The following is a 15,714-nucleotide window of genomic DNA, read 5'->3' on the forward strand; positions in this document are numbered from 1 at the left end:
TTCTAGTCTGCAGGGCACCACAAAGGGTTAGTCCGGCCCTGGGCAGTTGCCCCCCGGGCCAGGACTTCGACCTTTAGTTTATATTAGGATTGTGCCCATTTGCACAGTCACAGTTAACTTTACAACAAGCACATTTTCTCCAACATTTATTTTGGGTAAAATTGTCATCAACAGCTATCAAAAAAGTCCATTGATGCTACATCATCATCAATTACTTACTCAGTGAGTGCAGGTGCAGCATTGTCAACAAAGGAGTGAAATCAGTTGATAAAAACGCAAAAGTGGAGCTAAAAAAAGCTATTAAAAAAAACATAAAGACAAAGAAAAATGGAACAAGCAATGTCTATACTGCCTAAATTAGATACATATTTTGCCTACTCTCATCCTCCTCCTGTTGAAACTCCAGATGAGCCTGACTAGCTCTGTGATGAATCCCCACTACTATTGTTACATTCATTGGGGTCAGGGAGACAGATTAGCAGGTATAGTGCCACTCTGTCTAAACCTTCTAGCTATTGATAATTGATTATTTGAGTTCCAAAATGACACGATCGCTGTCCGTGACGCTGGAATTTGTGTAAGAAAAATATTTTTGCGTTCGGAAAATGGAAGTGTGGAGGTGTCATGAGTGTTTGCAGTTTCCAAGCGTGCTTGAAAAAAAGTACAAAAAACTTCTGTACTGAAGCTGCTGACATTAAAATAAGTGTGAGGTGTGATGTTGGTGGTTCCTCTTTCAGAGGCTGAGTCAAGTTTTACTGGCCTTGAAACAACAAAAAACTCCTACGATCCACATGACACGAAAAAGACTCAACGATGCTGCTGTCAGCCATTAGCACAGAGACAGTATCAGGAAATTGTGGCATTTAGTGACCATCAGAAGAAAATGTTTGGATCTTTCACCTATCCCTTAAAGAAGATATCAAGTTATTAGGTTGTAAATGTTACAATGAACTGATAATCTTATGTTTGTTTAGCTCAGATAGCTATAGTATACAGTAATGTGTAGTAGTAATTATAGTCATTATTGAATAAGGAGCCTCTAGGCTGTACTACATACTTATATTGCTGCAATTCTGTTACAGTCGATCTTCAATGCTGCTATTACCAGTGTAACAGCACCAAATATACCCCCTGCCAAACTATACCCAGGGTTAAAGTGGGCTAGCATGTTTTATGACCCACGGTATAAAGTGAACTGGCAGAGAATATACCACGACGTATAGAACAGGCTAGCCCACTTTAACCCCGGATAAAGTTTTGTCTGGGGTATATTTTGGGCTGTTAGTTGTGGGCTGTCTGGGGTTGGGTTTGTTTGACTGTGGTACCATACGTAATCACACTGTCCCTCCCAGTGTAAATGTAAAACCAAGGCATATATACTGTATGAGGAAGTCACAAATCGTCTTCTACCAGAACTGGACAAGGCATCTTCAGCTCGTCATCATGAGAAATGTCTACATTTACTGTTTGCTTTCTGGTGAGTGACTTCTGCTTGTTTTCATGTGTCTCTCTGCCTGTGTGGTTGTCTCTGTCTCTGAGTGTCTGTGTGGTGCTCTCAATGTCTCTCGTCTCTGTCTCATCTTTTGTCTGTTCACTGTTGTGTAGAGCATCTAGAAATCTGCATAATTACACTCCTCACATCATGTTAATAAGTTGTGTGTCATACTGATGAGCTGTTTCCTTGGTTATCTCTTATACTGTAGTGTGGAGTATTGTTCATATAACACCTCTCACCATAACCGGACATGTTGGGGGTGAAGTGTCTTTCACCTGCTCAAACTGGGATGCATGGACCTCCACTGAGGGTAATACAAAGTACCTCTGTAAGAATCCATGCAACAATAAAGACATCTTGGCCAAGGCCAATTCTGGACAAACTATAACAATATATAGAATAGGTTTAAGAAACTCAGGAAGAGACTTATTTGTATCCATCACTAAACTCAAAAAGTCAGACTCTGGAACATATGCATGTGGACTGGAGAGACCTGGCAAGGATTCATATATACAAGTGCACCTTGATGTTAAAGATGGTAAGTGTGTAACTACTGTGCTTCACTACTGAACTGTACAGCCCGTTTACACTTTAAGTTATAATATTGCCGGTGTTCTGTATTTTATTCTCCATATCTTACACATTATTGATATGTCAATATAATACTAGAATTTCTTAGACATATATAAATGACTTGATAAAATATATTGCTCTTTTGTTCTCAAACATGCTTCCAGCTTCCGATACAGCAGCTAAGATGACCACTCTCAATACAGCAGCTAAGATGACCACTCCCGCATCTACACTTCATGAAACGTCTTCCTCCTCGTCTTTAAGGGCTGGTATGCAGTCTGTTTACTCAAATCCTTTGTGTGCAGTGCGTACTGCAATATTATACAACAGGTAGTTCCGACCAAGCAATCTGATTGGTTGAAATAGCTTTCTAGCCGTGCTTCAAACCAGCATCATAGCATGGGCCTAATCACATTAATAAATCACTCCGCACTGCAGTCCGCACTCCGCACCTGATTAGACCATATATGGTACAGCTGTGCTGTGAAGTCACGCTGTCCACCACGGTAGGAAAACAGTCAGTACCCACCGCCGCCACCGGAGAACAAACAGCTACGCAAAATGGACTATGTTGTTAATTTTGACTTATTTGGTGGACTTACGGTTGATCAATGGTTAGAAGAGAGCACACTAAATCGCCTGAAATCCTATAATAAAAGGAATAACTGGAAAAAAGTGTGCTTTATTTCAATGGTAACATCCATACTGTATAAATATCCTCCTGTGTTAAAGTAAAATTACTCCCATTTCGTTAACAGTCCAGTGTATGTTATACTTTAACGTACGAAGGTATCGCACGGCAAAAATAGCCGATCTACAAGTTCACAACGCATCGCCATCTTGACGCGTTGTGAGCTTGTAGATCAGTTATTTTGGCCACGTAACACGATCGTACCACGGAGCATATAGCCTTCTGGAATCAGCTGTGTTGATGAGACGATGACTCAAGAGTGCTGCGCTGTTACAGGAACTATTTTGTCTCAGTCAAATAAACTCTTCTCTTTACAGGGAAACGAATAAGCGATTTTTTTTTATTATGAATTGCCCCACAATATGAATACATTTGGATGTGTTTTGTTGGTAACTGTTGTATAATCGCAATATTACACTCGAGGGTGTGCTTTACCTTACATTATTAGCACTTCTGTGATCGCGGCGGAACTCGGCTGCGCCTCGTTCCTGACCGCATCACAGGCGTGCTAATAATGACGGTAAAGCACACCCTCTCGTGTAATATTGCTTAAGTAATTCAGCAGATAGTCAAAGAGAGTTAGTTTGTTATTGTCTTTTTCTGTTTGATTCATTTTGTTTGTGAAGCACTTCATTGACTTGCATTCAGAGCTATATCAAAATCGATTGATTGATTGATTGATTGATTGATTGATTGATGGATTCTTTGATTGATTGATTGATTGATTGATTCATTGATTCATTGATTCATTGATTCATTGATTCATTGATTCATTGATTCATTGATTGATTGAGAGAACACACTGCAACATTCTCAAACAATAAAACACTTTTACGTTTGTAGGAAATTGGCTGTATGGGATGACTAACCAATAAATGAATAGAAATTTCGCAAAACATTAGTACCTGCTTCAGAAATTATTTGCATGTTTTTGAATTGTCCTGCATGATGGAGATAACATTGTTTTAATATATAATAATTAGACCCCCGTGCATGTGCCTGTTCTTCTGCAAATGTGTCCACCAGGTGCTGATGTAACTAAATTAAGCAGACTTCTAGGTTTGATTGTTGGCTTACCAGTTGCACTAGCTGTGACAGTGGTGGCAGCAGTGCTGATGTTCTACATAAAGAGGATAAAAAAAACACAAGGTGAGACACGCTCACGCAAGCACGCAATTTTACTTTTCGCTTACCCTAGAGTTATGTTATGGGTGACCAATCAGAGCCCACTATTCAAAGTGGGATTTTTTTTGCAGTGACGTTTGAATCTGTTTGTAACCGCCCCTTGGATGTGATATTAGTCTGACCATGTCAGGCTACTAATATCTCCCTCTGCTAGAGGGGGATTCCCCTTTGACTCGTACAGGAACAAATAACACATCCTTTGTATATATTTTCCAGCGGTCATCATCAGTGCCAGGACACCCACTGTAGATGGTGGAGAGGTGAGTATTATCACAGTTTTCTTATGATTCTTCATTGTTCTTTGTTCTGGTGTAACTTGTGTGTTGTTGTGTTGTTTTCACTGTACATTGTTTTTCGTTTTGGTTGAAATGTGTTTGTGTTCGAAGCTCTTTCTTGGTCAAATCTCTCAGTCTCTGGGAACTCCTAGTTGTTCAATGGACACTGATCCATAGCTCTCTACTGATGGGTTAAATGCAGAATTTTAAATACTTTATACATTATACTCCACTACATCTCAGAGGCAAATATTGTACTTCTACTCCATTACAATTTGAAAACTTTAGTTTCTAGTTACTTTATAGAGTTAGATTATCATCCATGCATTAACCACTTAAGTCCTATTTTATGCTTTGGCTGTTTGAAAATAGCAGATCTACAAGGCGTTGCTTTGCAACACGTTGTAGATCTGCTATTTCCAAAAGATTTTTATACATTAAAAAGAAGAAGAAAAAAAACTTGTGAAATGGGACATTCTACGTAATGACCAAGTTTTCTTTTGGTACTTTAAACATATTTTGATGCCAATACATTTGTACCTTTACTCAAGTAAATGTTGTACTAATACAGGATTTTTTTATTTATTTTTTAAACAATATATTTATTGCCATTTTCAATTATATAACATACATAACTAGAAAAAGTGCTCCTCGGAGCACAGGTCTCCGCCAGGTCAGGTAGGTTATTGTGGGGCAGCAATGTTCGGAATTAGCCAATCAGGATGGAATATGAAAAATTGGACGGAACCATCTTGATCACTTGACTATATGTGTACCGATTTGCATGATGTTTGAATTTGTAGGAGTAATATAAAAAAGAAAAGTGTTGCAAAATTGGCCTCCTGGTGGCGCTATAATGGGCAATGTTAAAAGGGTGCATTCGTTCTTCAATGTAGTGCGAATGTGCGTGCAAAGTGTCACCACAATCGGACGCTGCATTCATGATTTGTGGCATTTTGTTCAAAACGGGCCACTCCTGCAAACGTTAGATGTCAATGTTAGCCAATCAGGATGGAATATGAAAATTTTAAAAGATCCATCGTGATCACATGACTATAGAGATCATGTGTACCGATGTGCGTGAAATTTGGATAAATTCTGAAGGCTTAATATCAAAAAATTTGTTTTACATAAGTCGGCCTCCTGGTGGCGCTATGAAAGGCAAATGTGAAAAATGCAGGGTAGTTGTTTTTCCTTGGCCTCTAGGGAGTGTGCGTACAAAGTTTCATGCAGATCGGTGCAGTTATAGTTAAAAACACAAATCGTCCATTTATAGCGCCACCATGAGGCTGATTTGAACATTTTCAAGTGGCATTTCTTCCTCGGCCTAGTGGGAATATGCGTGTGAAATCTCACGGAAATCGCAAGCTGCGTTCATGATTTGAGGCATTTTGTTGAAAACGGAGCAATCCTGCAAACTTTGGAAACCAACCTTAGCCAATCAGGATGAAATATGGAAAATTGGACAGATCCGTGTTGATCACATGACTATAGAGATACTGTGTACTGATTTGCGTGATGTTTGGATAAAATCTATAGGAGTACTGTCAAGAAATGTGTTTTGCAAAAAGCGGCCTCCTGGTGGCACTATAAAAGGCTAATTTGAAAAATTTGGGGCAGAGGTTCTGCTCTGGCATCCAGGGAGTGTGTGTGCACAGCTTCGCTGCGATCAAGCCAACGGTGCGGGAGATTAGCTGTACACAAAATGACAGAATGACGGACGGACGGACACACGGACGGACGGACACACGGACGGACGGACAGGGGGCAAAACATACTCTCTCGCCATGCCTTTCGGCCTGGCGGAGACAACAATATGGCTCTTGTATTAAATGTCTATAAAGAAAAATACATTACAAAAACATCAGAAAACAAAAAACAAAAACGGATATGGTCATGGTCATGGTCTTTCCTCCCACTGTACGAAATAGCAGAATCATCTATTTACACAGGTCCCAAAGGATTACCTTCCATAAACTGTATGAACTGTCCCCAAATTTCTTGAAAGATGGCAGATTTATTTTTAATGGCAAAGGTGAGCTTCTCAAGTGCAAGACAATTTGATAATTCTCTATACCATTGTCTGATGTCTGGTTTATCTGGGTTTTTCCAAAAGAGCGCAATTGTATGTTTAGCCTGGAGAAGAGAGTATATAATCATACTCTTTTTTTTACTGTTAATTTTGAGATTATCAGGAAATATGCCCAGAATGCACAGCTGTGGGCAGATAGGAATATTTTCTGAGACTATCTGGGATAATATACCAAGTATACTTGTATCTCTACATTGTGGTATTGATACTTGTACCTAAGTAAATAAATAGTACTTTTTACACCACTGTGACCAATTAAACTTTCTCCTTATTTGTCAGTCTACAGGTCCAGACTCCATCTATCAGAGCCTCCAACCAGCCACTATGGATCAGAATCAAGTCTATGATGTCATAACACAAGGTGAGTGAGTCACACACACACACACACACACACATATGGAAGTCCATAGGTCCAAAAATTAAATAATAAATACCACAATGAAATAAATAATAAACACAATGATATAAATACAAAATACAATTAAATAAATACAAAATACAATTAAATAAATAAATGTATTTATTTATTGTGTATTTTTTTTATATATCATTGGGTTTTCTATTTATTTCTTTGTGGTTCTTATTTATTTCATTGTAACTTTTAATGTCAACCTATATATATTACATGATGCCACTTTTAGCTATTTAATCAAGTCCATTGGTCCAAAAATTAAAAAATAAATATCGCAATGAAATTAATAAAATCCACAATGATATAAATAAAAATACAAATAAATAAATAAAAAATACAATTAAATAAATAAATGTATTTATTTATTCTGTAATGTTTTTTATTTTATTGTGTTTTATATTTATTTCATTGTGACTTTTAATGTCAACCTATATATATTACATGTTGCCACTTTTAGCTATTTCATAAGGTACATTGGTCCAAAAATGTTATAACAAATACCACAATGAAATATATAAAAGACATCATGATATAAATAAAAAATGCAAATAAATAAATAAATACATTTATTTATTTTTTAGTGTTTTTCATTTAATTGTGCTTTTTATTTATTTATTTTGGTATTTAGTAAATGGGTTTTTTATTTCATGCTGTCTTTTCAAAAGAATGGCTTCCATTTACCCAATCATGGATTTCATGCTGTCTTTTCAAAAGAATGGCTTCCATTTACCCAATCATGGTTTGACATCGCCATCTGTCAATCAACAGGAACGGGGCGGGACCATAGGGCGGGACCTATTTGCTGATTGGGTAATCCCTGGCTCTGGATTACTTTGGTCTGTCTGTAAAACTGAAGCCAGCTCCGCCATTTTTAAATCCCACTGAATAGCACTAGTGTTTTTATCTGTAGATAAAGTAGGCCTACACAATAAGGTGTCAACGAGGTGGTCAGCAGTGTAAATGGCTCTTACAATTTAAATAAGGCTACAATGACCAGTTACAGATACACTTCATCCACCTGAAAGGTGCGAATAGTTGCTACTATACTTTTTGGGAGGGATGTTCAGCAATAAAAATGACCCCAAAAAATGACAGTATCAGTATGCTCAGGTTTAAAAACGTGACAGTGCTTACAGACAAATGATATGCTTGGTTTGATTAATAAGCTAAATTGAAAAAAGAAATAAAAAAACAGATTACAGGACAACAATATCAGATATCCCCATCATGCAAGAATAAAGACAGTAAACTCAAATAGCATTCAATGTGGGTTAATAATGAAAAAATATGTAATCAGTTACTTCAACTTGATTATATGCAAGTATAAAGACCGTAAAACTATATATACATTGGGGTGGTTAATAAGGAAGAATACAAAGGAATATTTGATGGGGCGCTGGGTCCGCGGAAGTTTACAAAATTGTGGAGGGGGTCCTTTGGTCCTATAAGGATGGGGACCCTTGAGATAGAGAATGCCAGTGTTAAACATTACTTACAGCAGCCCTGAAGGTTAAATCTGTACTCCAGGTTGAACACCTGTATATCGGTATCAGAGAATGAACATTTTAAATTGAATGTTCAATAAGGAGGTTCAAGCATGTTTGTTTTTACTTTATTTTCTTTTTTCCCCAGTTTTTTTTTCCATAAGCAGAATTAGAGGGTATCCAACAACATAATTATGATTTGTTTTGGTTTTCATTTCATTTAATTGTATTATTTAAAAAATATTGTTTTATATATACATCGTGGGTGTTCCTTTCCTTTAATGCCTATGCGAACCCGGGGGTCTGGTGAAGGGGTTAAGAAGCGGCCTGGGTTGTTTTACAATCACATGACCACCAGATCAGAGGAATAGAATGTCCCTATTTCTAGCAGGCAAACTATAGAGTACATGAATACATTAATGATCACTGACTGATCTATGTACAATGTACTGAAAATATATGCTTTTTTATGATAGTGTGTGATGTTGTGTGAACTGTTTGCCCATACATAGTGATGTGATGTAATCTCTCCCCTCTGAAAAGCTTTTTAAAAAATAAAATGAAAAGTTGGTAACCAAAGAAAATAAGCAGGTTCAGAGGGTATCCAGATATATATGGTTTGTTTTTGTCTTTATTTTATGTTTTAAAATGTTTTGTTATACATAATTGTTTTCTTTTCTGAGGGTAAATTAGTAATGTCTGTGAGAACCCTGGGGTCTAGTGTGGTTTGTTTTGCAACCACAGGACAGCTATGTCATAGGAAGAGATAGATATTATTGTTGTAAGCAAGCAAACAGCCGAATACATTAATATATATCACTGATAGACAATCTGTACACTGGAAAAAGAGGCACCTCTTTCATTTGCAGTGGGAATTTGTGTGAACTGTTTGTCTCTGCTTACATGACATTATATCTTATCTCAGGTACGTGATAATCAGCTTTATTGTCACATCACAGGTTTAAAAAGTGGGTGAAATTTGTTTTTGTGCATAGTTCCCATCATATTATTTCCATAGAAAAAAATAAAGGGAAGAAAAAGAAGGGGGTGGGGGTGCAAGGGGGAAAGGAGATCAATCAAGTAAACAAATTATCTACATATTTACACATACCTATATCACGTGTCTCAAGGGTCTCAAGGGTCCCCATCCTTATAGGACCAAAGGACCCCCTCCACAATTTTGTAAACTTCCGCGGACCCAGCGCCCCATCAAATATTCATTTGTATTATTCCTTATTAACCACCCCCAATGTATATATAGTTTTACGGTCTTTATACTTGCATATAATCAAGTTGAAGTAACTGATTACATATTTTTTCATTATTAACCCACATTGAATGCTATTTGAGTTTACTGTCTTTATTCTTGCATGATGGGGATATCTGATATTGTTGTCCTGTAATCTGTTTTTTTCTTTCTTTTTTCAATTTAGCTTATTAATCAAGCCGAGCATATAATTTGTCTGTAAGCACTGTCACGTTTTTAAACCTGAGCATACTGATACTGTCATTTTTTTGGTCATTTTTATTGCTGAACATCCCTCCCAAAAAGTATAGTAGCCTAGCAACTATTCGCACCTTTCAGGTGGATGAAGTGTATCTGTAACTGGTCATTGTAGCCTTATTTAAATTGTAAGAGCCATTTACACTGCTGACCACCTCGTTGACACCTTTCTCTCTCTCTCTCTCTCTCTCTCTCTCTCTCTCTCTCTCTCTCTCTCTCTCTCTCTCTCTCTCTCTCTCTCTCTCTCTCTCTCGGGGGGGTCCTCGGGGGGTCCGCGAAAAAAACAACAACTATCTAATCTAAAGTAAACATCACATCCCTCAAGTCATTCTCATTCACATATGGCATAACTTTTACTACAAATCGATTATAATAGGCCTACTTTATCTACAGATAAAAACACTAGTGCTATTCAGTGGGATTTAAAAATGGCGGAGCTGGCTTCAGTTTTACAGACAGACCAAAGTAATCCAGAGCCAGGGATTACCCAATCAGCAAATAGGTCCCGCCCTATGGTCCCGCCCCGTTCCTGTTGATTGACAGATGGCGATGTCAAACCATGATTGGGTAAATGGAAGCCATTCTTTTGAAAAGACAGCATGAAATCCATGATTGGGTAAATGGAAGCCATTCTTTTGAAAAGTCAGCATGAAATAAAAAACCCATTTAATAAATACCAAAATAAATAAATAAAAAGCACAATTAAATGAAAAACACTAAAAAATAAATAAATGTATTTATTTATTTGCATTTTTTATTTATATCATGATGTCTTTTATATATTTCATTGTGGTATTTGTTATAACATTTTTGGACCAATGTACCTTATGAAATAGCTAAAAGTGGCAACATGTAATATATATAGGTTGACATTAAAAGTCACAATGAAATAAATATAAAACGCAATAAAATAAAAAACATTACAGAATAAATAAATACATTTATTTATTTAATTGTATTTTTTATTTATTTATTTGTATTTTTATTTATATCATTGTGGATTTTATTAATTTCATTGCGATATTTATTTTTTAATTTTTGGACCAATGGACTTGATTAAATAGCTAAAAGTGGCATCATGTAATATATATAGGTTGACATTAAAAGTTACAATGAAATAAATAAGAACCACAAAGAAATAAATAGAAAACCCAATGATATATAAAAAAATACACAATAAATAAATACATTTATTTATTTAATTGTATTTTGTATTTATTTAATTGTATTTTGTATTTATATCATTGTGTTTATTATTTATTTCATTGTGGTATTTATTATTTAATTTTTGGACCTATGGACTTCCATACACACACACACACACACACACACACACACACACACACACACACACACACACACACACACACACACACACACACACACACACACACACACACACACACACACACACACACAATTATTTATATATCATTTATATGATCAGTTACATCATGAGCAAGTTTTGCATTTATTATTTTCCAGTGTCCATCCCCAGAGCCAGGAACCCCACTGAAGATGATGGAGAGGTGAGTATTATGACAGTGTTAATATGATTCTTCATTGTTCTTTTACAGTGTAACTCTTGTGTTGTGTTGTGTTGTTTTCATTGTAGTAGGGGTGCAACAGTTCATCGAACTAATTGATTTAATCGATAATTTTTTTTTAAATAAAAATCAATAATCGATTTTAATACAAAATAATTCATTTTGGGGGGGATTTAGCTTTTTTCCTTTCATAATGTTGTTTTTTAATTATTATAATGTGTTTCTTATTGATGTCTCTATGAGAGCTGCTGCTAACAAATTAATTTCCCCTCGGGGATGAATAAAGTATATCTAGTTGCAGCCTTATAGGCTATTTAGATTGTTCTTATGTTGTTTTCTCTGAAATGGATTTATGTTTGATGCTGCTCTTTCTTGGTAAAATCTCTGGGAACTGTTCTTGGACGCCTATCAATAGCTTCTCACTTCTGTCAGTTAGGATGGGTTAAATGCAGAGGACAAATTCTGGGTATAGTGCAAATGTACTTGTTTGACCAATGAAACTTTCCCTCCCCCTCCCCTATATATTCAGATCACAGGTCCAGACTCCATCTATCAGAGCCTCCAACCAGCCACTATGGATCACAATCAAGTCTATGGTGTCATAACATCATCTACAGTACCACATCGCCCATGAAGAGTATGAACTTATACCACATTCTCTCTCTCTCAGCTCCTACATGTGCTCCTGGTTTCTGTTTGTTTGATTTATCATTCAACTGATTCATGACCCATTACATCCTTACATCACTAATTGTCTCCGCCAGGCCGAAAGGCATGGCGAGAGAGTATGTTTTGCCCCCTGTCCGTCCGTCCGTCCGTGTGTGTGTCCGTCCGTCCGTCCGTGTGTCCGTCATTCTGTCATTTTGTGTACAGCTAATCTCCGGCACCGTTGGCTTGATCGCAGTGAAACTGTGCACACACACTCCCTGGATGCCAGAGCAGAACCTCTGCCCCAAATTTTTCAAATTAGCCTTTTATAGCGCCACCAGGAGGCCGCTTTTTGCAAAACACATTTCTTGACAGTACTCCTACAGATTCTATCCAAACATCACGCAAATCAGTACACAGTATCTCTATAGTCATGTGATCAACACGGATCTGTCCAATTTTCCATATTTCATCCTGATTGGCTAAGGTTGGCTTCCAAAGTTTGCAGGATTGCTCCGTTTTCAACAAAATGCCTCAAATCATGAACGCAGCTTGCGATTTCCGTGAGATTTCACACGCACATTCCCACTAGGCCGAGGAAGAAATGCCACTTGAAAATGTTCAAATCAACCTCATGGTGGCGCTATAAATGGACGATTTGTGTTTTTAACTATAACTGCACCGATCTGCATGAAACTTTGCACGCACACTCCCTAGAGGCCAAGGAAAAACAACTGACCAGCATTTTTCACATTTGCCTTTCATAGCGCCACCAGCAGGCCGACTTATGTAAAACACATTTTTTGATATTAAGCCTTCAGAATTTATCCAAATGTCACGCACATCGGTACACTTGATCTCTATAGTCATGTGATCACGATGGATCTTTTAAAATGTTCATATTCCATCCTGATTGGCTAACATTGACATCTAAAGTTTGCAGGAGTGGCCCGTTTTGAACAAAATGCCACAAATCATGAATGCAGCGTCCGATTGTGGTGACACTTTGCATGCACATTCGCACTACATTGAAGAACAAATTTCACTCTTTTAACATTGCCCTATTATAGCGCCACCAGGAGGCCAATTTTGCAACACTTTTCTTTTTTATATTACTCCTACAAATTCAAACATCATGCAAATCGGTACACATATAGTCAAGTGATCAAGATGGTTCCGTCCAATTTTTCATATTCCATCCTGATTGGCTAATTCCGAACATTGCTGCCCCACAATAACCTACCTGACCTGGCGGAGACCTGTGCTCCGAGGAGCACTTTTTCTAGTTTGTACTGCTTTTGTTGCATTTGCCTTACTTTTTTTGTAAATAGTTTGTTAAAATAAGTGTACAATCACTCAATATTCCCGTAGTAATCATTGCTATAGAGTGTTCAATAGGTGTCTCCCCTTCACTCTAACTCTTTAGTGGTCATGTCATGATACCAATTTCATCTAATCAGGAGAGAGAACGCATACAGGATACAGGATAAAGAAGAGATTTGGGAAATTATGAAATAAAAATATGAGCAGACAAAATTGGAACTGGAACACAAAACTGGACAAATGGATTCTCTCTCCTGATTGGATTAAACTGGTGTCACACCTGAAAATGTACTAAAGAGCTGGAGAGTCAGAGAGATCCCTGTTACTGAACGACCCTTTATCAACTCTATTAACTAGTTTAACCCATTCAGGACAACGTGCACACATTGTATACACCATGACCATACACATCGTGTTCATTTGACTAACCTGTTTGTTTGCTCTGTCCATGGTTTCCTTGGAGCTAATCTCTCAAGAACAGATTCTGCTCTCCGCTTGAATCTGTCGGTGGGGTTCGTCATAACGTGTACGCACTGACCTACAAGTGGGCGTGCCTTCAGATCAGGAAGCAGGCCGCGCTTTACCCAATCAAATGTAATGGACGGGATTTACTGTCTGTGCTCTGCTTCCCACTAAAAACTAAACCGAAACTCATTTAACAATAGCGTCCTAAACCACGGAAAGATATTCACATTTTTACTTGCTCTTTCATCATAGAAACAAGTGGGCTTATAACCAAAACGATCCATGTTCTCTGGGAGAAGTGGTGTTAGTGTTCCGTGTATAAATATTGTTAGTGGGAATGAAAACATAGTCGCACCACCGGAAGTGAAAGGCTGAAGGCTGAAGGCGCAACCCCGGTTTCCTTGCGCACAGGTCCACCATTTACCCTCTCCCAGAGCCAAGTGAGAGAGTAAAAAACAGCAGAGGGCACTGTTTTTCCTTTTCATTTGGCGATGGGTTCCCAGATTGCCTTGGAGCAAATATATTAGTAGTGGCAGTAGCTCAGGAGGCAGGTTTTTGGTTTGATCCCAGCTCCTCCTAGCATCACGTCTACCGTAAGTGTACCTGAGCAAGACACTGAACCACTAACTGTTCCCTGGACGCTCATCAGTAGCTTCCCACTGTAGACATGTTAGGATGGGTTAAATGTAGAGGACACATTCCAGGTATGTGCAAATGTACTTCACCATTTAAACATTCCTCTTCCTCTCTCCTATATTTGTCAGACCACAGGTCCAGACTCCATCTATCAGAACATCCAATCAGGCGCTACTTGTCAGATCACAGGTCCAGACTCCATCTATCAGAGCCTCCAACCAGCCACTATGGATCAGGATCAAGTCTATTGTGTCATAACACCATCTACAGTTCCACATCACCCATGAAGAGTATGACCTTATAATCACCACATTCTCTCTCACTCTCTCAGCTCCTACATGTGCTCCTTTCTGTTTGTTTGATCCATGAACTTCCCTACATTACTGATTTATACTGATTTTGTTACATTTACTTCATTTACTTTTTTACATGTTTTTAATAAAAGGTCTTCTTTGACAACCTTCTGTGTGTTTTCTCTGCCATTATCACAGCCTTGAACCCAGTTACTGAGACAGTGCTCAGACTGATGAGAGCGGCCAAGCTGTCACAGTATGAGAGTCCACCTTAGTGTGTTAAGCAGCACTTTGAGAATTATTGTACAACTTTAGACTTAAGTTAGTTCCTTGCATTGTGCACTCCAGTTACATTTAATTCAATGTTTTATTTAATCTAATTTAGATGATTTTGCCACTTTTTTTGTACATTCACATTGGTTCTTCAAAGAACCTGTTCAGATGCTGTATGGTTCAGGTTCTCTATATAGCACATTTAAGATAGGTGCTATATAGTACCAAAAGTGGTTCCCATTATGATTATGAGTGAAATAACCTCTTTTAGTGCTGCTATTTAGTATCATGTTTGTTTGGTGTGAGATTGTATCTACTCCTGCAACATATTTCAACATGTTCATTTCTTAAACTGTCAGGTTACTTAGTCATGCTTCTCTCTTTTTTAAATTATTTTTGTCATCAGTTTCCTCCCATAGATTCACAAAAAAAGGAAGTATTGTCAAGCCTGTAATACTGTATGATATGCAAAACAGACTGTAGGGGTCTGGTCCCATGCTGAGGCCCTTTTGTTTATATTACTTGATAAACTGACTGATCAGCTGATTGATGTGCTTTCCACATCTATCAGAGACTCCAACTAGCCAATATGGATAAGAATCAAGTCTATGGTGTCATAACACCGTCTACAGTACCACATCACCCATGAAGAGTATATGACCTTATATTCACCTCTCTCTCTCTCTCTCTCTCTCTCTCTCTCTCTCTCTGTCATTTTCTTTACTTTTTTGTAAATAGTTTTCAATACTGTAAGGGATTTTGTTGTTGTTGTTAAAATAAGTGTACAATCGCTCAATATTCCCTTAGTAATAACTTGC

The 15,714-nt window shown here is 37.6% G+C and overlaps 1 protein-coding gene across 2 annotated transcripts; it reads left to right on the plus strand.

Annotated features, from left to right (window-relative positions):
- The first annotated feature begins 1,663 nt into the window (after nucleotides 1-1,663).
- LOC308075343 (uncharacterized protein) lies at nucleotides 1,664-14,548 on the plus strand. 2 transcript variants are annotated; one of them, XM_080415174.1, is made up of 8 exons: nucleotides 1,664-2,033; nucleotides 2,233-2,337; nucleotides 3,786-3,908; nucleotides 4,161-4,204; nucleotides 6,591-6,672; nucleotides 11,197-11,240; nucleotides 11,788-11,895; nucleotides 14,459-14,548. In XM_080415174.1, the coding sequence occupies exons 2-7, from the start codon at nucleotides 2,253-2,255 to the stop codon at nucleotides 11,890-11,892; spliced, it is 483 nt and encodes a 160-aa protein (XP_080271300.1). In that variant the 5' UTR covers nucleotides 1,664-2,033; nucleotides 2,233-2,252; the 3' UTR covers nucleotides 11,893-11,895; nucleotides 14,459-14,548. The 2 variants fall into 2 exon arrangements, with proteins under 2 accessions (XP_080271300.1, XP_080271299.1); XM_080415173.1 differs by lacking the exon at nucleotides 14,459-14,548 and having other exon boundaries at nucleotides 11,788-12,001.
- Nucleotides 14,549-15,714: the final 1,166 nt, after the last annotated feature.

The sequence above is a fragment of the Gymnoscopelus braueri genome (assembly GCF_963280865.1).
Source record: "Gymnoscopelus braueri genome assembly, chromosome: 2".
In the NCBI taxonomy this organism is placed as follows: domain Eukaryota; kingdom Metazoa; phylum Chordata; class Actinopteri; order Myctophiformes; family Myctophidae; genus Gymnoscopelus; species Gymnoscopelus braueri.

Excerpts from the sequence above, each read along its gene's own strand:
- LOC308075343 (XM_080415174.1), top strand. The coding sequence starts at position 2,253 with ATGACCACTCTCAATACAGCAGCTAAGATGACCACTCCCGCATCTACA. Across the intron at positions 2,338-3,785 it reads CTCCTCGTCTTTAAGGGCTG|GTGCTGATGTAACTAAATTA; the intron begins GTATGCAGTCTG and ends TGTGTCCACCAG. Across the intron at positions 4,205-6,590 it reads CCACTGTAGATGGTGGAGAG|TCTACAGGTCCAGACTCCAT; the intron begins GTGAGTATTATC and ends CTTATTTGTCAG.